Source organism: Haliotis cracherodii, unplaced genomic scaffold (genome assembly GCF_022045235.1).
Source record: "Haliotis cracherodii isolate W230 unplaced genomic scaffold, xgHalCrac1.p SCAF_12, whole genome shotgun sequence".
Lineage (NCBI taxonomy): Eukaryota > Metazoa > Mollusca > Gastropoda > Lepetellida > Haliotidae > Haliotis > Haliotis cracherodii.
The window spans coordinates 24,275,921-24,302,975 of NW_027266267.1; the positions used below are offsets into that span (position 1 = coordinate 24,275,921).

At 43.1% G+C, this 27,055-nt stretch overlaps 2 protein-coding genes across 3 annotated transcripts; one reads left to right on the top strand and one right to left on the bottom strand.

The window, feature by feature from the left end:
* Nucleotides 1–1,799: 1,799 nt before the first annotated feature.
* On the top strand, nucleotides 1,800–18,277 carry LOC139458282 (uncharacterized). 2 transcript variants are annotated; one of them, XM_071239658.1, is made up of 8 exons: nucleotides 1,800–1,891; nucleotides 7,420–7,647; nucleotides 9,085–9,130; nucleotides 11,228–11,394; nucleotides 13,572–13,638; nucleotides 14,345–14,566; nucleotides 16,449–16,562; nucleotides 17,977–18,277. In XM_071239658.1, the coding sequence occupies exons 1-8, from the start codon at nucleotides 1,847–1,849 to the stop codon at nucleotides 18,213–18,215; spliced, it is 1,128 nt and encodes a 375-aa protein (XP_071095759.1). In that variant the 5' UTR covers nucleotides 1,800–1,846; the 3' UTR covers nucleotides 18,216–18,277. The 2 variants fall into 2 exon arrangements, with proteins under 2 accessions (XP_071095759.1, XP_071095760.1); XM_071239659.1 differs by having other exon boundaries at nucleotides 13,572–13,620.
* A 2,233-nt stretch (nucleotides 18,278–20,510) lies between these two features.
* LOC139457691 (conodipine-P3-like) lies at nucleotides 20,511–24,561 on the bottom strand. Its single transcript, XM_071239047.1, has 3 exons — nucleotides 24,508–24,561; nucleotides 22,311–22,490; nucleotides 20,511–20,801 (listed from the first exon to the last, which is right to left on the bottom strand). The coding sequence occupies exons 2-3, from the start codon at nucleotides 22,479–22,481 to the stop codon at nucleotides 20,559–20,561; spliced, it is 414 nt and encodes a 137-aa protein (XP_071095148.1). The 5' UTR covers nucleotides 22,482–22,490; nucleotides 24,508–24,561; the 3' UTR covers nucleotides 20,511–20,558.
* Nucleotides 24,562–27,055: the final 2,494 nt, after the last annotated feature.

The following is a 27,055-nucleotide window of genomic DNA, read 5'->3' on the forward strand; positions in this document are numbered from 1 at the left end:
CCTCAATGGCGACCCGTGAAGATCCGGGTTGGAATAGGTCCACTGTTGGCTGAAAGACCGTTGTCAGTGGTAAATAATTTTATGATAAAATGTTTATGACAAATTTGATTTTTAAATATGACTTTGCATTCATTACTCAATTGAATATTTATCAACTCGTACTCGTCGCTATATGGCTGAAATACTGCCGATGCGACGTTAAATATCAACTCACTCACTCACACTAAATTTCACACCAGGAACTTCAAAGTACTTGGTGTTGGTCTGATCTGAAATCTGTGTTCCAGAAATATACCAGGATAACAAACAACACCTGCTGTTGAATAGCAATTACGTTCTACATAAATCGGAATACTCAAAGACAAGATAAAAGTACAGGTGTTACTGACAAGACAGCGTTTTAAAAAATATACAAAACGTGTAAACAAACTTGTTCGTAAAGGAGTGAACAGAATTGTATTTACGTGAATAAGTATACAGTTGGGAAAAAATATGTCTTTCTGACCACTCAGGTCATATTATTTCTTATGGACAAGGATTTTGTCTGAAAATATTTACGTGTATGTGACATGGGTGCATAATAAAAATTCGTCGTCATTCGCTTGGTGTTCAAACATGGCAGAAAAAGGCCGAGAAGAGCGGTAGACACTTTACTAAAATCGCCATATTTCGCAATCCGTAGCATTGTATAAAGTATGAGTTACACGATGTTAAAGCTAAGATGATTGGGGTGATGATGGTTATAAGTCTGACTTTGTGCACTCAGTGTTTGATATCTAAATTCACGGTTTAAAAAGTGCATTTTCTCGGGACCATATATGGTCCCTTGTCACTATGCGGGTGTGAAAAGTGAGTGACCATATATGGTCCCGTGGCACCAAGAGGGTTAAATAAGCTGAGTAGAATTACACTAGTTTTATATCAATCCATTGTGCAATAAATAAAAATTTACCCAGACAGAAAAATACTTTAATGAAAGTTTACAATCATACAGTAACTAATATTTCTGAGGTTTTGTCTTTCCTGGAATCACATTTGAGCAATTCAAGAGGCAATACTATTATTGTGATCAGTTATGTCAAAATTGGTGACTTATAAAAAATTATCACATTTTATATCTGTTAATTCATTTGTTCAAAAAACATTTCAGCGATGGTTGGAAATTACAAATATGTTCGCTGTGCAGAGTTGCCTCCCTTAGGCATCCAAGACATATCTGATCGTGGCTTCGAATAACGGGATCAGGAAGTAAGACTCGCTGACTTGGTTGATGCATGTCATCGTATCCCAATTGCGTAGATGGGTATCAATCCATGTCTGGTCCAGACTCGATTATTGACAGACTGCCGCCATACAGCAGGAATATTGCTGAGTGCGGCGTCAAACAAGAAGCAATTATGATTTTATACTCCTTTCCACGCCGACCAACCTCATTATTGAATGATACAAAAAGAAATTGTTCCAGAATAAAATATTCTGACGTCAACCCCACCCAAGCCGATATCATCCACCCCCAATATTAAATTGAGGAGGCCCCAATATAAACAACTCCGAAATGGAAAAATGAGGGCTCTCTCAATTATAATCAAATATGACATCTTCCGCTGTTTTTCCGAAAAACAAGTACTTGAGAATAGAACGGCAAAATATAATTGCGTTGTCATTCGGCGATGTACATTACCCTGGTATATATTTACAACGCCATGTTTGCAGTTTAAAAAAAAGCAAGGTAAATTTACCCTGTGTTTATTCACGTCACACTTTACAAACACGATAAGGAAAGTCAACCGAGTTTTCTCTGTCAGCTGACGTGACATACATTTACAGTTATAGTCAAGTTGCCCGGATGTACTTCCAGAGGGCGCTTCAATTGAGCTGGAACTCGCTGAAGGTCAGTATTGCTTGTGTAGTTATTGGTTGTGTTCGCGATTACTTCTTTGTTATACTGATTCAGCTTGTTACATGAACGTAACAATGTTTCACTTAATTTTTAACGTTGGCGTGTTTTACACAGCAAATAATATTACCCTTTAGTGCGGACATGACAATGAGTCAACATCATACATAATCCAGTTACAAACCAGGAAGAAGATAGTTTGAGGAAGTCCCCCCTCCCCCTTCCCTTTTATAAATAACTCAGCTGACTGAATTAGCTGTGGCAACATAGAGACATTCATATAAATACCAACGTCACGACTTACTTGTATTTTTAAGCCGGTTGTTTGTTTGTTTAACGCCGCACTCAGCAATATTCCAGCTGTATGACGGCGGTCTATAAATAATCGAATCTGGACCAGACACGAGCATCAATCCACGCAATTGGGACACGATGACATGCATCAAACAAGTCAGCGAGCCTGACCACCCGATCCCGTTAGTCGCCACTTACGACAAGCAGAGTCGCCTTTTACGGCAAGCATGGGTTGCTGATTAGCTATTCTACCCCGGATCTTCACAGGTCCTTTAAGCCGGTAGTCAGGGTGAACCCATTGTATGTCGCAATGTGTGTAACATATTTGTTGCTTGATTCATAACAAATGTTATTGCAATAGGGCAATGGAGGTACAGGATTAACACAGTCCTTGACCCCTGGAAGGGTAAATTTCAAAAATTGAATTTATTTGTCAAAACGATATCATTAAGGGCCGACCATCTATTACAGGGAGTGGGTAGCTCAGAGTATTTCATCAACGTAATGACCCCCCGGATCCACTAATGCCTGTCATAAGTTAAGATGACCCTCAGAATGTCCTGTAAGTTTTTTTCAGGGCCCTCCCCGAATAGACAGAATGCAAAAGCACTTATATAGACTACATATTATATTATTAAAAATCCATTTCTCCATGACCCTCCGGGGCGGTCGGGTAGCCTATTCCTATTCTATCCGGGATCTTCACGAGCCGGATGATCTGTGAGCCTAAATACATTTAGATTAAGGGCGGTCGGGTAGCCTAGTGGTTAAAGCGTTCGCTCGTCACGCCGAAGACCCGGGTTCGATTCCCGACATGGGTACAATGTGTGAATCCCATTTCTGGTGTCTCCCGCCGCGATATTGCTGGAAAATTTCTAAAAGCGGCGTAAAACCATACTCACTCACTCACTCACTCAATGACCCTCCCCTAATTAGTTATTCTTTATGACCCTACCCTAGAGACCGTCATATTTCATTTATTTTTGGTCACACACTCACACGTCCACGCACGCACACACGCACACGCACACCTCCATATGATAAATGACAGGTCCCTTATTAAGCAACAATATCCTCGACAACACAAATCACATGGTTACGTTGCCCTATGACACCAAAGGCTCCTGTCTTTCTGGACCGCCTCCGTGGCCTAATGGTAGAGCGTCCGCCAGGAGAGCGGAAGGTCCGGGGTTCGATCCCCAGCCGCGTCATACCAATAGACGTTAAAAGATGGTACTTGTTGTTACCCCGTCTGGCGCTCGGCATTAAGAGGCTAAAACAAGGACTGGTCGGCTCGGAGTCAGTATACTGTGTCTGAGTGGGGTATTCATGTTATACTGCGGCATGGTATCTCAGTGTGCTAGCACTATAAATCGGCATCAGTCCGGACTAGTACAAGCAGCCCCACAAACACACACACGTACATGCACGTCGCTATATAAGTGCAATAATCTTGGACGCGACGTTAAACCCCATTTCACCCTACCTCACCTCCTGTCTTTCTGTCGCGTAACAAATTTCATTTCTTATACTAATGACCCGTGAAGATCCGGGGTAGAATAGGTCTTCAGCCACCAATGGTTGCCGTTGGCGACTATTCTTGTTGTAGGAGCCTACCTAACGGGATCGGGTGGTCAGGCTCGCTAACTTGGTTGATGCATGTCATCGATCCCAATTGCGTACCAGTGATAAATGTACAAGTACACGGACGTCGGACAATGGAAATTTTAAAACCGACCACGTGTGGCAATCTGTTGAGTGTGCTCCTTCGGTTTAGTTCATAGAGTTCACACAACCTGTGACACATGCTTATCAGTGACCCCGCGTGTGTGACAAACAGATGACAGCACATTTGGGTTCCAGTTTTTGTTTTACTAAATGTTTTGTCACATCTGAACATAATATATCTCCAGTAGCCTTGTCTGTCATAAGAGCTGACAGATGATGGTCGGGTGATTACACTGTCAGTGTGTACGGGTAGCCATTGTCGTCTAAAGCGTCGCCTCCTTTGGGCACGCCCGAAACCGATGGTTGTGGGTTCGAATCCCCGTTCGTACCGATTGTTTCTATGTTTGTCAGCACCATACCCGTGCTCGTGGTTTTCACCAAAGTGGTAAACGTCTGAGACCTGCATCACCTCGGGCCTTCCTCCCAAAGTACGCTGACACGCCGTGATATAACTGGAATACTTTTAAAAGCGGCGACAAACCCAACTCACTCACTCACTTACTCACAATGAGAACGTGAGTTAGGTTCAATGCCGATTTAAACATTACTTCAGCTTGATCACGGCCGGTCCTCGGTGGTCTGTAACATAACCGTTTATTTAAACCCACTGGTATAGTGCTGACAAAAACGACACTTTATCAGGCCAAAAATAGGATCGGAAACAATAATCGCAGGTATTCTGAGGGCGACGCAAACACACATATATAAGAGGCAAAATTCACATTTGTAAAGGAATTGCTCTCCTACGTGTTGTGTCGGGTATTTTATTATTATTAATAATATATATATTTCTGTGTGTAAGAAATAATATTTATTCATGTGATATACGGATGCAAGTACATCATGATTAGAAACAAACAAGGATGTGTGTACAGATATGTATTACATATGTGCTCTTCGTGACACGGCATCGTATTTACAAATTGAATATGTTAGTGACGAATCGTGTTGCAATCATGACAAGTGGTTGAACTTCCCTCCATACTTTCCCACTCGACACTCCCTCTTAAAGGCATTGTTTACTCGCCAACCATATTCGTGCTCGTGGGCTTCACCAAAGTGGTAAACGTCTGAGACCTGCATCACTTCGGGCTTTCCTCCCGTGATATAACTGGAATACTGTTAAATCAGCGGCGTTAAACCCAACTCACTCACTCACTTCTAAAGTTAAAGGTCATCTGATTTTCTTATCAATTTTCTGTGATGTGCGCTACACATGACACTGCATTAGCCTTACAGCAGTCGTGGCCTTGTTCTGAAGGTTGAACATTTTTATACCCGAGGGATCAGTTCATTCGTTCAAAAAGTGTTAATCATATCTCTAAAATCGGCCCTAAAACTGAATTGTGAATACGATAACTGGTGAAGGACTTGGTCTACACCAACCCATACTTGTCGTTAAAGGCGATTTACGGGATCGGGTTCTCAGCCCTAGCTGAAGGATTTAGTCTTCACCGACCCATACTTGTCGTTACAGGCGACTAACAGGATCGGGTGCTCAGCCCTTATAGGCTTTGCTGAAGGACTTGGTCTACACCAACCCATACTTGTCGTTAAAGGCGATTTACGGGATCGGGTTCTCAGCCCTAGCTGAAGGACTTGGTCTACACCAACCCATACTTGTCATGAAAGGCGACTAACGGGATCGGGTGCTCAGCCCTAGCTGAAGGACTTGGTCTACACCGACCCATACTTGTCGTTAAAGGCGATTTACGGGATCGGGTTCTCAGCCCTAGCTGAAGGACTTGGTCTACACCAACCCATACTTGTCATGAAAGGCGACTAACGGGATCGGGTGCTCAGCCCTAGCTGAAGGACTTGGTCTACACCGACCCATACTTGTCGTTAAAGGCGATTTACGGGATCGGGTGCTCAGCCCTAGCTGAAGGACTTGGTCTACACCGACCCATACTTGTCGTTAAAGGCGATTTACGGGATCGGGTTCTCAGCCCTAGCTGAAGGACTTGGTCTACACCGACCCATACTTGTCGTTAAAGGCGATTTACGGGATCGGGTGCTCAGCCCTAGCTGAAGGACTTGGTCTACACCGACCCATACTTGTCGTTAAAGGCGACTAACGGGATCGGGTTCTCAGCCCTAGCTGAAGGACTTGGTCTACACCAACCCATACTTGTCGTTAAAGGCGATTTACGGGATCGGGTTCTCAGCCCTAGCTGAAGGACTTGGTCTACACCGACCCATACTTGTCGTTAAAGGCGACTAACGGGATCGGGTGCTCAGCCCTAGCTGAAGGACTTGGTCTACACCAACCCATACTTGTCGTTAAAGGCGACTAACGGGATCGGGTGCTCAGCCCTAGCTGAAGGAATTGGTCTACACCAACCCATACTTGTCGTTAAAGGTGACTAACGGGATCGGGTGCTCAGCCCTAGCTGAAGGACTTGGTCTACACCAACCCATACTTGACGTTAAAGGCGACTAACGGGATCGGGTGCTCAGCCCTGCTGACTTAAAGCATGTCATCTTATATCAATCCCAATTGCAGAGATCGGTTCTCCTGATGTCAACCACTGGATTTCTGGTCCAGACGTCGAAACTGAAATAGGGTACACCTTCTCTACACCGCTGCTGTGCAATCTATAAGGCGGGAAAGTAAATTTGCTGTTTACTAACTTTTTGCCGCTGTTTAAAATTCAATATTGCTGGCGGACCTATTCTTACCCTGAATCCCCACTAGCAGGGAGTTCTTGAATATAAATGAAGCGACAAAACCCTTTCCATATCCAATAGAAATCTCTGCATAAAGCAGAGTCGATTGTTCGATTCCGACTATATCACAAGCATGTGCATGAATCAATATCAAATAGTTATGATACCAGGTGTTTGCGAAAAGGTGAGCGTATCCTGCCCCACCGGTAGCACACGTCACAAACACATGCATAGGCAAGGTAACTGTTCACCAAAATAGGGAATTGCATTGGACATCATTTTGGTCACTGATCCGTAAGATTTGGAAATGTCCTCAACATGTCTTTCATTAAACTTTTTGAAAGCTTTACTGAGGCCTTGAATGTTGTAGCCTTGATCAAACAACTTCTGAGCAAGAATCATATGACGCTTTTTGAAATCTTTGTAGAAAGAGCATGCTCGATTGTATCTCAAAAGTTGTGAAATGATTACAGTAAAGTCTGGAGCTGCTGGAATACTGCTCTGCATGAAGGTTGGTTGGTTGGTTTGTTGTTTAACGCCGCACTCAGCAATATTCCAGCTATATGACGGCGGTCTGTAAATACTCGAGTCTGGACCAGACAATCCAGTGATTAATATCATCAATCCACGCAATTGTATCAACCAAGTCAGCGAGCCTGACCACCCGATCCCGTTAGTCGCCTTTTACGACAAGCATAGTCGCCTTTTACGGCAAGCATTGGTTGCTGAAGACCTATTCTACCCCGGATCTTCACGGGTCTCTGCATAAAGGGAAAAGAAGTTGTAACCAATGTTGTTACCTCCTTACATCATCAGCTTATTTTTTCCAGATGTCCCTAGTTATTGTCTCCCTTGTCCTGGCACTCAGCAGTCCGGCATGTACAGCTCCAGCTAGCCAGTGCGCATGTGCGTCTGTAGACACTGTGATTGAGCGGGTATTCGGGTCCAAGGACAACAGTTTTGGGACACTCAGTTCCCCGAGTTGTCTCCCATATCAAGGGGACCAGAAGGCCATCAATGACGGTCGAATATACGCCCATGTGTTGTATCAAGGACAGGTAAGACACCGTATCTTTTTCTTCAGTTGCTGATAATAATTGCATTTTTCCTACAATTTACCTTATGTGGTGGCACGTTGTCCTGTGCACAGCGCACAGATCACAATTCAGGTGAAGCTAATCAACGTCGGTCTCGGAGAGTAAATGGATGGGTGACCACGTTCAGCAGCTTGGCTCCTGAGTTTCTAGTGCTTCGGTCCTGCCCCACACTGAAGCACATGTACCACATGTGGTGTCTCCTTAGGCAAGTGACTTTGTTCGAAATGTGCCTCTGTTCACCCAGCAGTGAGTGGGTACCCGGTAGGATGTGATGGTAATGTGCCTGTTAACCTTCTAGCGCCTCACAGGCACCATGCGTTGTATACTCTCCAGGGAGCTGAGAATGAGAATGAGTGCTCACTGATCTATTCACCGGGGTTATAATAGTATAGGGGTATGAGCATCCACTTTGTGAATGGAATCTGGCGCATTATAAATGCACTTATTATTATTATTATTATTATTATTATTATTATTATTATTATTATTATTATTATTACAAGCCAGATTTGAATAAGGGTCAGTCGGTAGGAATGTTACTTTCAGTTGTACACGAAAATCAAATACATATAGGATATTTTTTGTGTCGAGTGAAATATCATGTTTGTCTAATCGAGTGACGTGGGGAAGGAGATATACGTCACGAGATGAGAGAAACATGATGGTTCACGAGACACATGGAATATCCTTTTTATTACATACTTTTCGTGTAGTGGTCTATCGGAATATTAAATTATTTCATTACAAATGTAAAACCGTAAATTTTCCCTTCCTAACACAACAGGACGGTTCACCATCCCTTGTATTTGCAACTTAAAAAGTAGTTTCGTGTTCACCATCCCTTGTATTTGCAACTTAAAAAGTAGTTTCGTGTTGTAAAATCTTAAAAAATAAAAAACAAAAGTTTCAAAACATATTTAGCGTCACGAACATTCTTTATCATACATTCAGATATGATTATATACAAATTCAACTTTGAGACCTCTGTTGGAAGCGAAAGAAAACACGCATGTCAAGTAACAAAAATGGCGCTTTGCGAAACGAACAGTCTCGATTGACGAATTAAATAAGAAATTTACAGTTTATAAGGAAACATTTTCGAGAGAATAACAAACGGCAAGAAGTGATAGTAATTTCATAAATAACAATCTGTCATTATGCTGCTTCCTCAATGTGGAACTAACATGAAAAAGGACGTCAACAGTTTGTGTTTCGGCTTGCAGTCAAATATCAAAAGTTATGTTCACTGCAATGAAAATATCCCTTTTCTCAACTTTAGAATAACTTTCACACTGAAATATATAATAAATATTGGAAGGCGAGGAAAATGTATTTTGAATTGTTTAAACTGAGCAGCTGCTTAATATTCAATGACGTTGACCTTGACCTTTTTCTCAGAGTGCCTGGTTGTTGACGTCTGATATCTACATCAAGAATTGTCATGGTAAGTAACCTTTTTATAGCAGAATACCATTCCGCTGACACTGGGGGCATGGAGTAGAAATTATGTAGAGTTGAAACACAACACTTATGATGAGCGACACCTTCTTCCCTGCATGGGGGGCACGGGTGGCCCAGTCGTCTAAGGCGCCGCCATTCGCTGTGCAGATTTGCGTCCCTTGGGCACGCCAGAAACCTATAATTGTGCGTTCGAATCCCGGTTCGCCCCGATTATGTTTCTAGGTTTGTCAGCACCGTACCCTTGCTCGTGGGTTTCACCGAAGTGGTAAACGTCTTAGACCTGCATCACTTCGGGCTTTCCTCCCACGTTAAGCTGACACGCCGCGATATAACTGGAATACTGTTAAAAGTGGCGTTAAACCCAACTCACTCAGTCACTCCCTCTTCCCTGCATAGAGTTAGCTGCAGATGCTCTATTTGAAGTAATTACTGCTTTGTGAAAACTCCAGGAAGGTTATCAGTTATGCAGGGGGGTGGTGAGGTGAAATGGGGTCTGACGTCGCCTTCAAAACTATTGCACTTACATAGCAACGTGCATGTGTTTGTGAGTCTGCGTGTGTGGGTGCCTTTTTACTTGACAGGACTAATGTCGGTTTTAAAGTGCTAGCCCAGTGAGATTAACATGGTTACCCCTACTCAGACACAATATACTGACTCCTAGCCGACCAGTTCTTGTTTTGGCCCCTGAATGATGAATGCAGACGCTCTCTTCACACCAAGAAGACGACCGCTCGTTAATGGGACCTCAATGTATTGATTTAGTCAGGATCTGTTTTTATCTTGTGGTTTGAAAACACCCCAAATTTGGTAAACAAGGTGTCTCGCACATAACACATTGATAAAACTGATTGAACCAATGTTTCGCGCTGTATTTCGCTTTATATTTACAGCTGCCCTCAGCTTAGACCGAATTCGCCCTGTTTTTGTATGTAGGTTCATCAGCACCATTCCTGTTATCGTGGCAAAGTATTAAACGACTTGGACCTATATCACAACGAGCGTTCCATATTAAGCTCGGGGACACGGGTGGCCCAGTCGTCACAAGCGCCGCGATTCGCTGTGCAGAGTTGCGTCCCTTGTGCACGCCAGAAACCTATGATTGTGAGTTCGAATCCCGGTTCGCCCCGATTATGTTTCTAGGTTTGTCAGCACCATACCGAAGTGGTAAATGTCTGAGACCTGCATCACTTCGGGCTCTCCTCCCGCATAAAGCTGGCACGCCGCGATATAACTGGAATACTGTTAAAAGCGTAGTTAAACCCAACTCACTCACTCATATCAAGCTGACACACCGGGATGTAACTGAAATAATGACACTTGTCAAAGCGGCGTTAAACCCAACTCCCCCCGTTTGGTATTGCCTGTATCTGGAGACCACACGCCGGAATGCATGTGCAGAAATCTGAATTAACCATGGGACACGCCTCCCGTGTGTGGTGGTTGGAACACCTGCCCGGAAAACGAAAAGTTGTCCAATTTGATCCCCGGCCGCGTCTTACCAAGAGACGTTAAAAGACGATAGTTGTTGTTACCCTACATGGCGCTCTGGGTAAGGGTATAAGTGAGTGAGTGAGTGAGTTTGGTTTTACGCCGCTTTTAGCAATATTCCAGCAATATCACGGCGGGGGACACCAGAAATGGGTTTCACACATTGTACCCATGTCGGGAATCGAACCCGGGTCTTCGGCGTGACGAGCGAACGCTTTAACCACTAGGCTACCCGACCGCCCCTGGTAAGAGTATAAAACAATGGCTCGGAGTCAGTATACTGTGTCTGCGTGGGGTATTCATGTTTAGCTACGGCATGGTATCTCAGTGGCCTAGCACTTTAAAACCATCATTGGTCCGGACTAGTGCAAGCTGCCACATTCACACAGGGGCCCGTTTCACAAAGAGATCGTAGCGCTAAGACGGTCGTAAGTCTATGTTAAAGTATAGGAGTTACGGTAGTCGTAGCGCTACAATCGCTTTGTGAAACGGGCCCCTGCATATGAGTGTAATGTTATTGAACGCGACGTTAAACCCCATTTCACTTCACATATACGCATGCAATAATACAGCCTTCCAACAACCTCCACAGAATCATTCGACTGTGTCTGCGCCACGGCTGCGGTAGATGTCTTGACTGGATATGTTACCGGAAGTACTACAATCACGACCTTGACCTCTGGTCAGTGTGTGACCTTGCAAGGGAAGACGTACAACTCCACTGCAGGGACCTGGGTACAAGTCAACGCCAACAACAAGGTCAGCGGCTGCTTATAGTGTCTATAGTGTACAAATCCTTACGCGGTCAAGGTTAAGGTCACCGCCAGAGTGTGGGTAAGTTTAAATAATGTTACTGACAACGGCCACCTTTCTGGAAACGCACTCGGGCAACACACTCGAAGATGAAGCTACACATTGTAAATTCTGTCAGACAAAGTCTTTAACAGCCTTTTACACTCCTTGACGGTTTGGGAGGGGCGTGTTTCCTCGTCCAGCACCTGCGTTTGCATAACAAGGCTCACCGCACATTTTGTACAGTGTTTTGAACACAATTAATAGATGGCGGTGATCCCCCCGAAGTGATAGTACATGTATTCATGGTCTCTGATGTATGATGGATCATCACTGTTTTACACTCACTGCGCTCTTATATTAGTAGGGGGCACGGGTGGCCCAGTCGTCTAAGGCGCCGCGATTCGCTGTGCAGATTTGCGTCCCTTGGGCACGCCAGAAACCTATAATTGTGGGTTCGAATCTCGGTTCGTCCCGATTATGTTTCTAGGTTTGTCAGCACCATACCCGTCGGAGACCTGCATCACGTTGGGCTTTCCTCCCACATAAAGCTGACACGCCGTGATATAACTGGAATACTGTTAAAAGCGGCGTAAAACCCGACTCACTCACTCTTATATTGGTAGACGGTGTAAACGCTTAAGCAACGCTTTCAGCATGCTTTGTTGCGTGGACATCAGCGCACTATTAGAATTCTTACCATGTATTTTAATTTGATTATAAGTACAGGTGTGATTGACTCTTGAAAGCTTAACATCAGTCTCATTAAAATCAAATCTTTGTACTCGCTACCGCTAAACAAAGATCTGAGGACATCCCATTAGGGGTCACGTCAGAACGACCTTACATCAAACCAATCAGAGCGTCGCTTACCAGATCATGAAAGTGAAAGTCGGAACGTGTTTTCTAATCATGCAACCACGAAATATTTGACACGGCGTATTCCGAACGACAGTATATCCATACAATCTAGGCCATCTATAAGCCATTCCAGAGTGTTCTTCTTATCAGTTTTAATTTCTTTAATCGAGAATACGTCAAAATATGTTTCGAAGTGTAGTCACTAGTTTGAAACTAGTGTCGTAAAGCTCGAGAAAGCTGCCTTCTGATTGGCTAATGACGATTTCTTGTCATTTCATTGGTCCGTCAAAATTCGAGAAAGGTCGTTCTGACGATGGGATGTCCTCAGATCTTTGTTTAGCGGTAGCGAGAACTAAGATCTGATTTTAATGAGATTGGCTTAACATTCAGTTGTGATCGTACTAGATCAGGGGCCTACATCACCACAGCACCCAATGATCATTAACACAGTCATGTTTAAAGTCTTTGTTTTGCAATATGGCATTTTGACAGACTGAGTCCTTACAGAAGTGGTTTACAAAAAGATTACGTAAACCTACATAAGAGGTAGTGCACACGCTGGTTGGTATATAAATGACTAACCAAATGTTTCTGCCGTTGATGTATGGCTTCTTGAAAATGTTACGGACATGGTTGACGAAGCTGCGACAAAAGACTCCGAGAAAGTGTGCTGAAAAGTCATTTCGCCCTCTGTTGTCTTTGAAGAGGGGGCGGTCGGGTAGCCTAGCGGTTTAAGCGTTCGCTCGTCACGCCGATGACCCGGGTTCGATTCTTGACATGGGTACAATGTGTGAAGCCCATTTGTGGTGTCCCCCGCCGTGATATTGCTGGAATATTGCTAAAAGCGGCGTAAAACCAAACTCACTCACTCACTCACTTTGAAGAGGCTCGACTGGCCCGCTAGGCTGTGTCGTCACGCCCGGTTGACGCCACACGTGGATACATTTTGTTAAGCTCATAACGCCTGAAGGATTTGACTGGACTCTTACAAGCGACGTGTCGAGATTAGATATTTCCTTCAGTCTGCAAAACTAGATACTTTTTAAAAATTTAAAACGACGAGCCAGAATTATTGGTTTAAACAAAAAATCGCGACGATGTATTTTTGGTTGCAGGCAATGTCATTTTTTCAAAGGTCTGAAACATAATAGCGTTTCATGAATTTTCAGGGTTAATTCTTATTTTTCGACAACATCCACGTTTGCTCTTCAAATCCTTCAACTTGTTTTATCAACAAAGAAATTGTTTGTCTAACGGTCGTCTTTCGTTTTGTTTTCTTCCAGGTCGGATGGATTAAGAAAGGGAATGTTGTGTTCCATGAGAATTGTGGAGGTGAGTTTTGCATTTCAGGTGCACCTGTCTTGTTTATACAATAAACGTAATTAAGTAAATAAAAAACTAAGTCTGATTAATGCAAAAAAATAAGTATAATTAGTTATTTTCAACTCTTTTTTGGGGTCGTATACTGCTCCACATTTTTAGCATAGATATTTAGTAACAGCCTACTAACGGGATCGGTTGATGTATGTCATCGTATCCCAGTTGCGAGGATCGATGTTCATGATGTCAGTCACTGGATTGTCTGGTCCAGACTCGATTATTTACAGACCGCTGCCATATAGCCGGAATATTGTTGAGTGTGGCGTTAAACGGACAAACAAACAAACAAACAAACAAACAGCACTCGACATCAACAACACATCATGAATATAATAGAATTTTTCACTACTTGGAATATGTAAATAATTTCGATGGGGCATTGGCTGCCAAATCGCCAAATTCGCCACCATTCGAGTTGTGTCCCTTGGGTACCGCTGTAATCTATGATCGTGGGTTCGAATCTCGGTTCGCCCCGTTTATGATACATTTCAAGGTTTATCAGCACCATACTCGCGGGTTTGACCAAAGAGGTAAACGCCCGAGACCTGCATCACTTCAGGCTTTCCTCACACATTAAGCTGACACGCCGTGATATAACTGGAATACTGTTCGAAGCGGCGATAAACCCAACTCACTCACTCATTCATAATTTCCAAGTCTGCATGTTTATTTTCAGGCCATTCCCAAGCCGTTTCTTCCATTGTCCAACTGCCCGGATGTCCTAAAATCATAACACGTGCAGAGTGGGGAGCACGTGCACCACGCAATCCACACGTGAAACTCGCCCATACTCCGTACTACGCATTCATCCACCACGGTGCGACAGCAGGCTGTTTTACACGAGGAGAATGTGTCAGGATGATACAGAGCTATCAGAACTTTCACATGGACGGACACGGTAAGGAGCTTCCTCCCACACAAACGTTTTGAACTGGCGCCCTTTTTGATAAGCGCAGCGGCCAATAAAAATCCATTCGTCACCACTCGCCCCTTTCCGTAACCTGCAAGAAGACTCGTCCCCCTATCGATGAATGTTATGTGCGAAAATACGACAAACCAATCAGAATTCGCGTATGATTTCAAGTTCTTCGTCAAAGAATCCCTCAGAAATAATTTTTGATTTTACATATGTCTTGCATCTAAAAATATACCCAAAGCACAGTTAAATGTGTTCAATCATACTGTATAATTTCGCATGTCCCGGTGTGCTTTGAATTGCATCTGAAATATACAAACTACATGTTGAAATAATATGTGAACCATTACAGGAGGTTACCAGAAATGGGCTTCACACATTGTATCCTTGTCGGGAATCGATCCCGGGTCTTCGGCGTTACGAGCGAACGCTTTAACCACCGCCCTTAATCTAAACGTGATTAGGCTCACAGATCATCCGGCCCGTGAAGATCCGGGGTAGAATAGGTCTTCAACAATCAATGCTTGCCGTAAAAGGTGACTATGCTTGTCGTAAAAGGTGACTATGCTTGTCGTAAAAGGCGACTATGCTTGTCGTAAGAGGCGACTAACGGGATCGGGGTGGTCAGACTCGTTGACTTGGTCGATGCATGTGGATCGAAGCTCATGTTGTCAATCACCGGATTGTCTGGTCCAGATTCGATTATTTACAGACCGCCGTCATATAGCTGGAATATTGCTTAGTGCAGCGTTAAACAACAAACAAACAAACACAGATCATCCTTTACACTGTACGCAGACTATTCTTACATGTAGAAAGCGAAATGAGTTAGAATACTTGAGTTACGAAATATATTTTTAAAGGACTACAAGACAAATGATTCTATATTCTCTTCAAAAGAAGAAACGCATAGGTGGTATCAATATTTTCAAAACAAGATTTCGTATTTTGGTTAGTATTCCATGTTGTCCTGCTACGCGAAAATGACAGTCTACATGTTCGTTTTTACCGATATAGTGTCACAAAATGGATTTATCGTTGACATTGGAAATTTGTATTCTTGGGAAAGTGAAAAGCAGGGAAAGTCATGGAATTTCTAACGGGATCAGGTGATAAGGCTCGCTGCCTTGGTTTGATGCATGTCATCCTATCCCAATTACGTATATCGATGCTCATTATATCAATCACTGGAGTGTCTGGTCCAGACTCGATTGTTTACAGACCACCTGCAATTTTCATATACCTGGAATTTTGTTGAACAACTAATAAACAAAGAAACGTTCACAGAAGATACGCCTTATGACGACACATATGATGTGGTAGATTTAGAACTAAAATGAAAACACGTTCTTGAAAACAATTCAAAGAGTCACTTCCTTTCTTGGTCGGCAAATTAAAATTGGTATTTGTTACGGAAAAGAAATCATTTACCTGTCTCGGCTGTTGATTTATTCAACTTTTATGAAATGTTTGATCGTCGGGTACGGACTTTGAAACCAAACTAACACGCCTACCAATGGCAACAACGAAAAGTACACACGGATGAAATCGTGGCAGATGGTTTCAAAACGTAACGTTTTGAATAAACTTCAAAGACTACAATAGATCGATATTTGTTTTGCGTGGAGGGTTAGCTTCGTAGCTATCCTTTCGCTCGTCACGCTGAAAGACCTGGATCTACTGCCACATTGGGTCAATGTGTAAAGTCCATTTATTGTGTTCCCTGTCATGATGTTGCTGAAATATGCTTTAAAGCGGCGTAAAACCATACTCACTCATTACAGTTGTTTGTTCCTGGGTTGATATCGTGATGTTATTTGTTACTACATAACGATTGTTCACCTCTGTATTTTTGACCTTTCAGGCTGGTCCGACATCGGCTACAGTTTCGTCATCGGCGAGGACGGCAACGTGTACGAGGGACGTGGCTGGGACGCTGTGGGGGCACACACCTACAACTACAACAGTAGAGGACTTGGTCAGTGTTCATATGTGGTGTTCTATCATGTAGTGGTGGGTCGATGTAGTACCCAACTAAAACAGAAGAGGACTTGGTCAGTGTATATTGGTAGTGTCCTATCGTGTAGTTGTGGGAAGTAATAGTACACAACTAAAACAGAAGAGGACTTGGTCAGTGTACATGGGTGGTGTTTTATCATGTAGTGGTGGGTAGATATAGTAGACACCTACAACAGGACAGGATTTGGTCAGTGTATGGGTGGTGTTTTATTATGTTGTGGTGGGAAGGCGTAGTACACAACTACAACAGGAGAGGACTTGGTCAGTGTGTATGGGTGGTGTTCTATCATGTTGTGGTGGGAAGAAGTAGTGCACAACTACAACAGGAGAGGAATTGGTCAGTGTATATGGGTGGTGCTCTATCATGTAGTGATCGAAAGAAGTAGCACACAACTACAACAGGAGAGGACTTGGTCAGTGTATATGGGTGGTGTTCTATCATGTTGTGGTGGGAAGAAGTAGTGCACACCTACAACAGTAGAGGAATTGGTCAGTGTATATTGGTGGTGCTCTATCATGTAGTGATGGAAAGAAGTAGCACACAACTACAACAGTAGAGGAATTGGTCAGTGTATATGGGTGGTGCTCTATCATGTAGTGATGGAAAGAAGTAGCACACAACTACAACAGGAGAGGACTTGGTCAGTGTATATGGGTGGTGTTCTATCATGTTGTGGTGGGAAGAAGTAGTGCACACCTACAACAGTAGAGGACTTGGTCAGTGTATATGGGTGGTGTTCTATCATGTTGTGGTGGGAAGAAGTATCACACACCTACAACATGAGAGGACTTTGTCATTGTATAGGCTGGTTAGTGGTGGTAAGATTTATTACACAACTATAACAGGGGATGACTTGGTAAGTGTATATGGGTGGTGTTCTATCATGTTGTGGTGGGACGATGTAGTACAGAACTACAACAGTAGAGGACTTGTATAGTGTACGTAGGTGGTGTTCTTTCATGTAGGGGTGGGAAATGGTTGCTATGCCGAATACCACTTTTCCAATGGCGTTATGACATAAAACACAGGTTATGAAGCTCAGGGAATTTCAAGTCTTCGACTCCCTCTTAAAAGACACACTCTCCCATTTGCGAGAGTATTGGTGACGTAGCCGTTGTGCCAGAGTAGAGTGGCGTCACAGGCGTGGCAGAAAAAATAGAATCGATATTTTGAGGCTGAGTCCCAGATTCCACGTGATAATGTTTCTGGGTTTTTAGCGCCTTACCCGTGCTCGTGGGTTTTACCAAAATGCTCAACGTCTAAAACCTGCACCTCTCCGTATGTCCTTCCACCAAACAGCTGACACGATGTGATTTAACTTATTGACTTTAATCGTTGTTTGCGGAGTTTAACTATTCTCTTTGTTTCTCAGGGTTCTGCGTCATTGGGAACTTCATGCAGCGTCTCCCAAACCAGGCGGCACTGGATGTCCTCCAGAAGATTATAGCCTGCGGGGTCAGCAACGGCAAACTGACGTCCACGTACACGATGCTTGGCCACCGGGACGTTGGTGCTGCATCAGGGGGAACGTCTTGTCCAGGGGATATGTTCTATGCCCTCATACAGAAGTGGCCCCATTATAACGCGCCTGTCGTCCCAAGCACAAAATAGAAGCAATTCAAGATATTAGTAATAAAACATATCTGATATATATATTCACAGATTTTAAAGAATGTCGTACTTTTTAAAATCTTTTTCATCCCATTTGGCTTATGCATCATTATTATTCTAAATGATTTGAGGCAGCATGGACTATTAATAGCAGCACGTATCAACTATTTCTTATTAATTTTTTCTTGATCCCCAATCACATGATTTCACAAAACACATCAAATATATATTTTTATCATTATCTGCCTTTTTGTTATTTTACCATATTTCAGTCATACAGTACATCCAAAATGTATACATATGTCAATATGTCTGTCACAACGTTAATTTCATCACACTACATCAACTACACTCTTTTATAGTTCCTTCCAAAAAGAAAATGTTTTTGTGAGGTTTTCATTTTTTGCTACTGTCGTGGATGATAGTCACTTAAAATAAACCACAATGATATAAAAGTACAGTGAGTGAACTGAGTGAGTGAGTGAGTGAGTGAGTGAGTGAGTGAGTGAGTGAGCGGAGCTGAGCACGGGTATGGCGCTGACAAACCTAGAAACATAATGAGGGGTGAACCGTGTTTCGAACTCACAATCATAGGTTTCTGGCGTGCCCAAGGGACGCAACTCTGCACAGCGAATCGCGGAACATCAGAAGACTGGGCCACCCGTGCAGCCCTCAAAGTCTTCCAAAGTCACGGGGCGGTCGGGTAGCCTAGAGGTTAAAGCGTTCGCTCGTCACGCAGAAGACCCGGGTTCGATTGCCGACAGAGGTACAATGTGTGAAGCCAATTTTTGGTGTCCCCCGCCGTAATATTGCTCGAATATTCCTAAAAGCGGCGTAAAATCAAACTCACTCTAATTCTTATGTAGACATGACACGTATATGTATGGAAACAATCAAGTGTTATCAATTATACGATTCTGACCCCAACTGTTAATCCCCACCCCAATTATTTAACATTTAACGAGCTGTACAACCGTCACTCATCATCGATTACTATTGTACATGACCCGTTAAGATCCGGGGTGGAATAGGTCTTCAGCAACCAGTTCTTGCCGTAAAAGGCGACTATGCTTGTCGTAAGAGGCGACTAACGGGATCGGGTGGTCAGGTTCGCTGTCTTGGTTGATGCATGTCATCAATCCCAATTTCGTGGATTGATGTTCATGACGTCAATCACTGGATTGTCTGGTCAAGAGTCGATTATTTACAGACCGCCGTCATATAGCTGGAATAGTGCTGAGAGCGGCGCTAAACAAACAAACAAACTATAGCCATTGTTTATGTTGATGACATATATTCCATGTCAGGTGACCCTGACCCTGGGCACACGATGCAGCAGAGTCCTGGCACGCCTAAGGGATGCAATTCTCTTCAGAGATTTGCAGGGCTAGAGACAACTCGACTTGCATGCACCCCACCCCCTCTCCACTCTATAATGATAAACATGGAATACTTACCACCATAGCTGGGATTCGCAAGTGACGTCACCGCCTCCATTGGCCCAATCTCTACGCTAGCACATGATTATTTCTCTCTCTTGGGAGTAATTTGATTGTGGAGCTATTTTAGCGTCGTATTTTTGTACATGTCATCGGTCCCAATTGCGTGGATCGATGCTCATGATATCAATCACTGGATTTCCTGGTCCAGACTCGACTATTTACAGTCCGCCGTCATATAGCTGGAATATTACTGAGTGCGGCGTTAAACAACAAACCAACCAAACAACTATATGTACATGTATATGTAGTGTTCACGTCTGTGCAGGTTCCGACCTATACACGTACCTGGAAGGGCTACCAGAACGAGTAGTGATGATCATTAGTGCCGACCTGGCTCACACACACCTGCCAGATGGACCCTACGGCTACTCCAATACGTCGGAGCCTTTTGATATGGTAAGGCATCTTTGAATTTTCCGAAATGATGCCTCCATTCGATACGTCAGTCCGAGACCCGTGAAAATCCGGGGTAGAATAGGTCTTCAGCAACCCAGGCGTGCCGTAAAAGGCGATTAACGGGATCGGGTGGTCAGGCTCGCCGACTTGGTTGATGCATGTCATCGTATCCCAATTACGTAGATCGATGCCCATGATGTCAATCACTGGATTGTCTAGTCCAGACTCGATTATTTACAGACCGCCGTCATATAGCTGGAATATTGCTGAGTGCGGCGTTAAACAACAAACCAACCAACCAACAACCACTTAGTTAATCGAGGGTGACCTCACCCCTCCACCCAACGCCCAGAGAACACAAGGGGAACGACACGCCAATGACAACACCGAGTCAACGTCAACACACCACCGCAAGATTTATTTTTTTAAAAACAACACTCAGACATCAGGGCATACAGCTTCTGACCCAGGACTGGGAACACCAACTGGCCGAGCTTGATGGGAAGTGGGATCCGCCGAAGTGGCTGACAGCCTCGTAGTAGCTGAGTGATATGGCTTTGCAGAACTCCTTCTCTGCTGCAGTCAGGGTACTGACGATGAAGCGTTTCCTCATAGATGAGCACACCCTGTTTGCCTCATTGAACAGCATGCGGTCACAGTCATTCTTAGTTCTCCCGTAATGGGACGCCTGGGGAAAGAGAAGAGACATTTACAAAATTGTATGTTTTTTTTCGTGGGAGGCTTGATATATTTTAGTTGGTTTATTGTTTAATGCCACGCTCCTTCCAGTTGTATGAGACCCGTGAAGATCCGGGGTGAAATAGGTCTTCAGCAAGCATGCTTGCCGTAAAAGGTGACTGTGCTTGTCGTATCGGGTGGTCAGGCTCGCTGTCTTGGTTGAAGTGAGTGAGCTGGGTTTAACGCTGCTTTTAACAGTATTCCAGTTATGTCGCGGCGTCTCAGCTTAATGTGGGAGGAAAGCCCGAAGTGATGCAGGTCTCAGACGTTTACCACTTCGGTATGGTGCTGACAAACCTAAATCATAATTGGAGCGAACCGGGATTCGAACTCACAATCATAGGTTTCTGACGTGCCCAAGGGACGCAACTCTGCACAGCGAGACTTGGTTGAAGGATGTCATCGATCCCATTTGCGCGAATCGATGCTCATGATATCGACCACTGGATTGTCTGGTCCAGACTCGATTATTTACAGACCGCCGTCATTTAGCTGGCATATTGCTGAGTGCGGCGTTAAACAACAAACCAAACTAAATCCAGTTGTATGGTGGCGGTATGTGAATACCTATACAGCCCAAACTGGACAAGGCCGTCAGGGAACGTGCCTGTTGCGTAGATATGTATGTTTTCGTTGTCCTGCGTAGAGGGGTGGGGTAAATGGGGTTCAACCTTGTTTTCAAGATTTTTGCACTTATATTGCGACATGCTTGCACGTGTGTGTGGGTTTGGCTGTTTGTACTTGTCCGGATAATGTCGATATCATAGTGCTAGCTCACTGAGATACCATGCCGCAGTTTAACATGAACACTCCACTCAGACACAGTATACTGACTCCGAGCCGACCAGTCTTTGCTTTAGCCCCTTAACGCCGAGCGCCAGGCAGGGTAAAAACAAGTACCATCTTTTGACATGACACGGCTGGGGATCGAACCCCGGACCCTCCGCTCTCCGGGCGGACGCTCTACCACTAGACCACGGAGGCGGTCTATAGCACCATTAAGATAACTTACAATTTTCAGTGGTCGGAGAACAAGGGCTTCAGTCTTCACTTTCAGATGATAATATTTTCTATCTTCATTCCTATGTTCATTACGACATCCTAGCGTGAAATATTTGCATTTTGATTTATTGAGAGTCTCCCCAATTCATGGACTGTAGTAGCGATACCTTGCTGACATGTTCACTTGACACCGAAGTATTGTTGCCACCTACAATTATAATCTATTTCATACACCCTGGTACACCATTGGTATCTCAATTTTACCTATAAACATGTGTTTGTGGTAAAATTGCATCAAAGTTAGCGATATGTCAATTGAGGTCAATGCTACTTAATAGGATATTTGGTACGATCTTTTCTTTATAGACTCTATTTTGAAAGAGAAGTGGAAAATTTAGTTTTCTTGCATTTCCGACAGTACTTTACCCCTTGTCGAGGTCGAGGTTTAAGTACTCACACATTCATAACAAACATCGTGCTTGTCACAGCTTGGCGTGAAGCGGCTCTTGAAGAAGTAGGGTAAGTTAAATGGAATGCTGCATCCGTTTGAGCGGGAAGCACAGCTCTGTGACGTCACAACCGTCAATACAGCAGCAAATAGTACCACAAAAGGGAGAATGGTCTTCATTGTGCCAATCTGAAGTTTAGAAACGACATTTTCAAAATCATACTTCGTTTTTGCACGAGATTTAAACTTTTTGGACACGCTATGGACGCTTTGTTATTCGTAGTGTGTCAGGTGTGCAGCACCAAGTCGTGGTCTCGTGGTGCGACTCTTTATAATTTGAGTGTGAGTATGGTTTCACGCCGCTTTTAGCAATATTTCAGCAATATCACGGCGGGGGACACCGGAAAATGGGCTTCACACATTGTACCCATTTGGGGAATCGAACCCGTGTCTTCGACGTGAAGAGCAATATTCCAGCAATATCACGGCTGGGGACACCAGAAATGGGAGACGTTAGTGAAAGTTATTGGATACAGACTCAAAGAAGCAAAGTCCTCGTTTAGTTAATTCGGACAATAACTTTCTTTTTAAAATGGCTGACGTAGCGGCCATATTGAAAATCATTTTAGATGCTCCTCCGTTACAGATCTAGACAGACAAGCAGGTGATATATCTCAGAGAGTCAAGTTATCGCACACCACCTGCTTGTCTGGCAAAATCTGTAACTGATGGACGTTGAATATGATTTTCAATATGGCCGTTACGTCAGCCATATTAAAAAGAAACTTATTGTCTGTAAACAATTCTCCTTTTCATCCATATACTATTATACAATTTGATTCCTATGCAGTGGGTTCGGCACATGTTTACTTTCGACATTTTTAATGTAGATCATCGGTTAGACATCTGCATTTTGGCCATGCCCTTAAATTCTCCCAAATTTCCATCGGAAATGCCTTGAATCTGATATTTGAGATCGGATATTATGTATGCTTCTTATGGATGGCGGTTCCGCTATGTAATGGTTTTATCAGATCAGTCATTGAACCGCTATTATATTTGTTCGCTAACAGTGTGTCTATAGGTGCTCCTGCTGTGAATGTAGAACTTAATGCAAGTGTGAAGTCAATGCGAAAAGTGGTCTTTGCTCGCTTAACAAACTACGCATTTACGCTTCAACAGTTAATGTTGACAAGGGGGTTCTCCCCTCGTAGCTCTTCAGGTAAACGAACAGATGATAACAGTGAGTGAGTGAGTATGGCTTTACGCCGCTTTTAGCAATATTCCAGCAAAATCACGACAGGGGACACCAGAAATGGGCTTCACACATTGTTCCCATGTCGGGAATCGAACCCGGGTCTTCGGCGTGACGAGCGAACGCTTTAACCACTAGATGATACCAAATTTGGTAAATCCAAATGTGAAATTTGCGATAAAATAAGACGAGACATGATGATTTACCATTTATGTTGTGCTTCCTGTTGTGCTATGCATTGTTTATATTCAGAGATTAAATTTACCGTGTGTATCTACCGGTGATCCAGTTATACCCAATATAACCCAATACGAAATACCCAATAATTTATAAAATAATTTTAAAGCAATAAACGTAAAGAATTGTATCTAAAACAATTTTTTACCCGGAATAAAATAGTTTTGGTTCACAGCGAAGTCAATGTAAACGTAAGAGCGAATGAGTGAATGTTGTTTAACGCCGCAACAGCAACGTTCAAGCTACATCATGGCACCACGTAATTTACATTGTTAATTATGTTCAGTATTTGCGAGAAGCTTCGGATCCTGGGGCCTAGTCTTTCCCCAGAGTTCCCACAGGTGTAAAAACATGCAGAGTGTGAGTGAGTTGGGTTCACCGCCGCTTTCAACAGCATTCCAGTTATATCACGGCGTCTCAGCTTAATGTGGGAGAAAAGCCCGAAGTGATGCAGGTCTCAGACGTTTACCACTTCGGTGAAACCCACGAGCACGGGTATGGTGCTGACAAACCTAGAAACATAATTGGAGCGAACTGGGATTCGAACCCACAATCATAGGTTTCTGGCGTGCCCAAGGGACGCAACTCTGCACAGCGAATCGCGGCGTCTTAGACAACTAGGCCACCTGTGCCCCCAAAATACATACAGAAGTGACCGGTATAAATATATCATAAATAAAACAAAACACTACATATATTCGCTCCTATACTCACCTATAAATCAAATGAGCGCAGATGTGACGCCAGTGGCTGCTTTATAATGCCAGAGATAAAGACAGTGGGAAAGGCAGGGTGGTTGAACGCACCTTAACAGAGTCAATCAACACACTGTCTCATCACGAAGTTCTCATTTCAGGACACACTGTGATTACACTCGGGAAAAGTCGTGGAAGATGAAGAGATATTATATTTCTTCTCAGTTCCCGATGCATAAAATCTTGAAATTTTTCACCTGACATTTGTACTTGTCCATGTGGACGTCCCAACAAATATTAGTCCAAAGGACGCATGCGCGCACGCACACACATACACACACAGAATAAAATTAAAAACAAACAATCAAAAAACACTCGATCATGAACAAGACCCACTTGCACAAATGGTATGCCTATGTTATAATAAGGAGTTTACGATAGACATTCTTCTACGATCGCTTTGAGCAAGTTATCACGAATTTAGTGTCTTGATACATTCAAACACAAATGTTTCACCAAACACAACTTTTCCTTAGTCTGTGACTTTCGACCTGGGAATGATAAATTTAGTAGATGGATCACATTTTGACAAACACGTTGCACCAAAAAACAAGTCTTCATAAGGCTGTTACATTTGACCTGGAAATGATGAATGTACCAGATGGATCTAAATTTGACACACATATTCCACCAAAAACAAGTCTTCGTACGTTTGCAATCTGCGACCTGGAAATGACAAATGTACTAGATAGATCCAATTTGGACACACATACTTCGCCTAAAGCTAGCCTTCGTATGTCTCTTACTTTTGACCTGGAAATGATAAATGTACCAGATAGATCTAATTTTACACACATATTTGACCAAAAACAAGTCTTCGTAAGTCTGTTACTTTTGACCTGGAAATGATAAATGTACCAGATATGTCTAATTTTGACACACATATTTCACCAAAACAAGTTATTGTACGTTTGTAATCTGTGATCTGGAAATGACAAATGTACTCGATAGATCTAATTTTTAAACACATACTTCACCAAAAACAAGTCTTCGTAAGTCTGTTACTTTTGACCTGGAATTGATAAATGTACCAGATAGATCTAATTTTGACACACATATTTCACCAAAACAAGTTATTGTACGTTTGTAATCTGTGGCCTGGAAATGACAAATGTACTAGATAGATCTAATTTTGACACACATACTTCATCTAAAGCAAGTCTTCATAAGACTGTTGTTTTTACCCGGAAAGGATTAATGTAGCAGATGGATCTAATTTTGACACACATATTCCACCAAAAACTAGTCTTCGTACGTTTGTAATCTGCGACCTGGAAATGACAAATGTACTCGATAGATCCAATTTGGACACACATACTTCGCCTAAATTTAAAGCTAGCCTTCGTATGTCTCTTACTTTTGACCTGGAAATGATAAATGTACCAGATAGATCTAATTTTACACACATATTGGACCAAAAACAAGTCTTCGTAAGTCTGTTACTTTTGACCTGGAAATGATAAATGTACCAGATAGATCTAATTTTGACACACATATTTCACCAAAACAAGTTATTGTACGTTTGTAATCTGTGACCCCGAAATGACAAATGTACTCGATAGATCCAATTTGGACACACATACTTCGCCTAAATTTAAAACAAGTCTTCGTAAGTCTGTTACTTTTGACCTGGAAATGATAAATGTAGCAGATAGATCTAATTTTACACACATATTCGACCAAAAACAAGTCTTCGTAAGTCTGTTACTTTTGACCTGGAAATGATAAAAGTACCAGACAGATCTAATTTTGACACCCATGTTTCACCAAAACAAGTTTTCGTAAGTCTGTAACATGTTGGACATGATGAATGTACAAGATAGATCTACTGTGACGAGGTGAGCGTGTATTCAAATCTATTTGTTGCAACCAAACTACAAAGAATGTTATTGCATGGAGGGGGGCACGGGTGCCTCGGTCGTCTAAGGCGCCACGATTCGCTGTGCAGAGTTGCGTCCCACGCCAGAAACCTATGATTGTGGGTTTGAATTCCGGTTCGCCCAAATTATGTTTCTAGGTTTGTCAGCACCATACCCGTGCTCGTGGGTTTCACCGAAGTGGTAAACGTCTGAGACCTGCATCACTTCGGGCTTTCCTCCCACATTAAGCTGACACGCCGCGATATAACTGGAATGCTGTTAAAAGCGGCGTTAATCCCAATCCACTCACTCACTATTGCATGGAATTCCCGACATGCAAACGCTCATGTTAGCGATCGCTTATTCATTTCCTCGAGGAAGTTTGTAGTCAGTTATATTAGTTGGCTGTCGGGGTACGCATGAGGTCAAAGGTACGTACGGAATGAAATGGTTTACAATCCTGCGACTGGAACAAAACATTTAAAGAATTGCCTTGACTTTGTGTTTACGTTCAAACCTCCATGGAGTGCGGCGGAAAGAAGGAGCAGACATAGCAGCCTATTCATGACAACTTTGTTTACTGCTAAGTCTAATTACCATGAGGCCATGACATGTATATGTGAAGAATGAATCAAGTGTTATCAATTA

What these genes read in the sequence shown, in the direction of transcription:
- LOC139458282 (XM_071239658.1), top strand. Translation starts at nt 1,847, where the DNA reads ATGTACTTCCAGAGGGCGCTTCAATTGAGCTGGAACTCGCTGAAG. An exon ending in AGGTGAGTTTTGCATTTCAG is followed by an intron (nt 13,639 to 14,344) that starts GTGCACCTGTCT and finishes GTTTATTTTCAG; the next exon opens with GCCATTCCCAAGCCGTTTCT. An exon ending in CTTTCACATGGACGGACACG is followed by an intron (nt 14,567 to 16,448) that starts GTAAGGAGCTTC and finishes TTGACCTTTCAG; the next exon opens with GCTGGTCCGACATCGGCTAC.
- LOC139457691 (XM_071239047.1), bottom strand. Translation starts at nt 22,481, where the DNA reads ATGAAGACCATTCTCCCTTTTGTGGTACTATTTGCTGCTGTATTGACG. An exon ending in ACGATGTTTGTTATGAATGT is followed by an intron (nt 20,802 to 22,310) that starts GTGAGTACTTAA and finishes CTCTTTCCCCAG; the next exon opens with GCGTCCCATTACGGGAGAAC.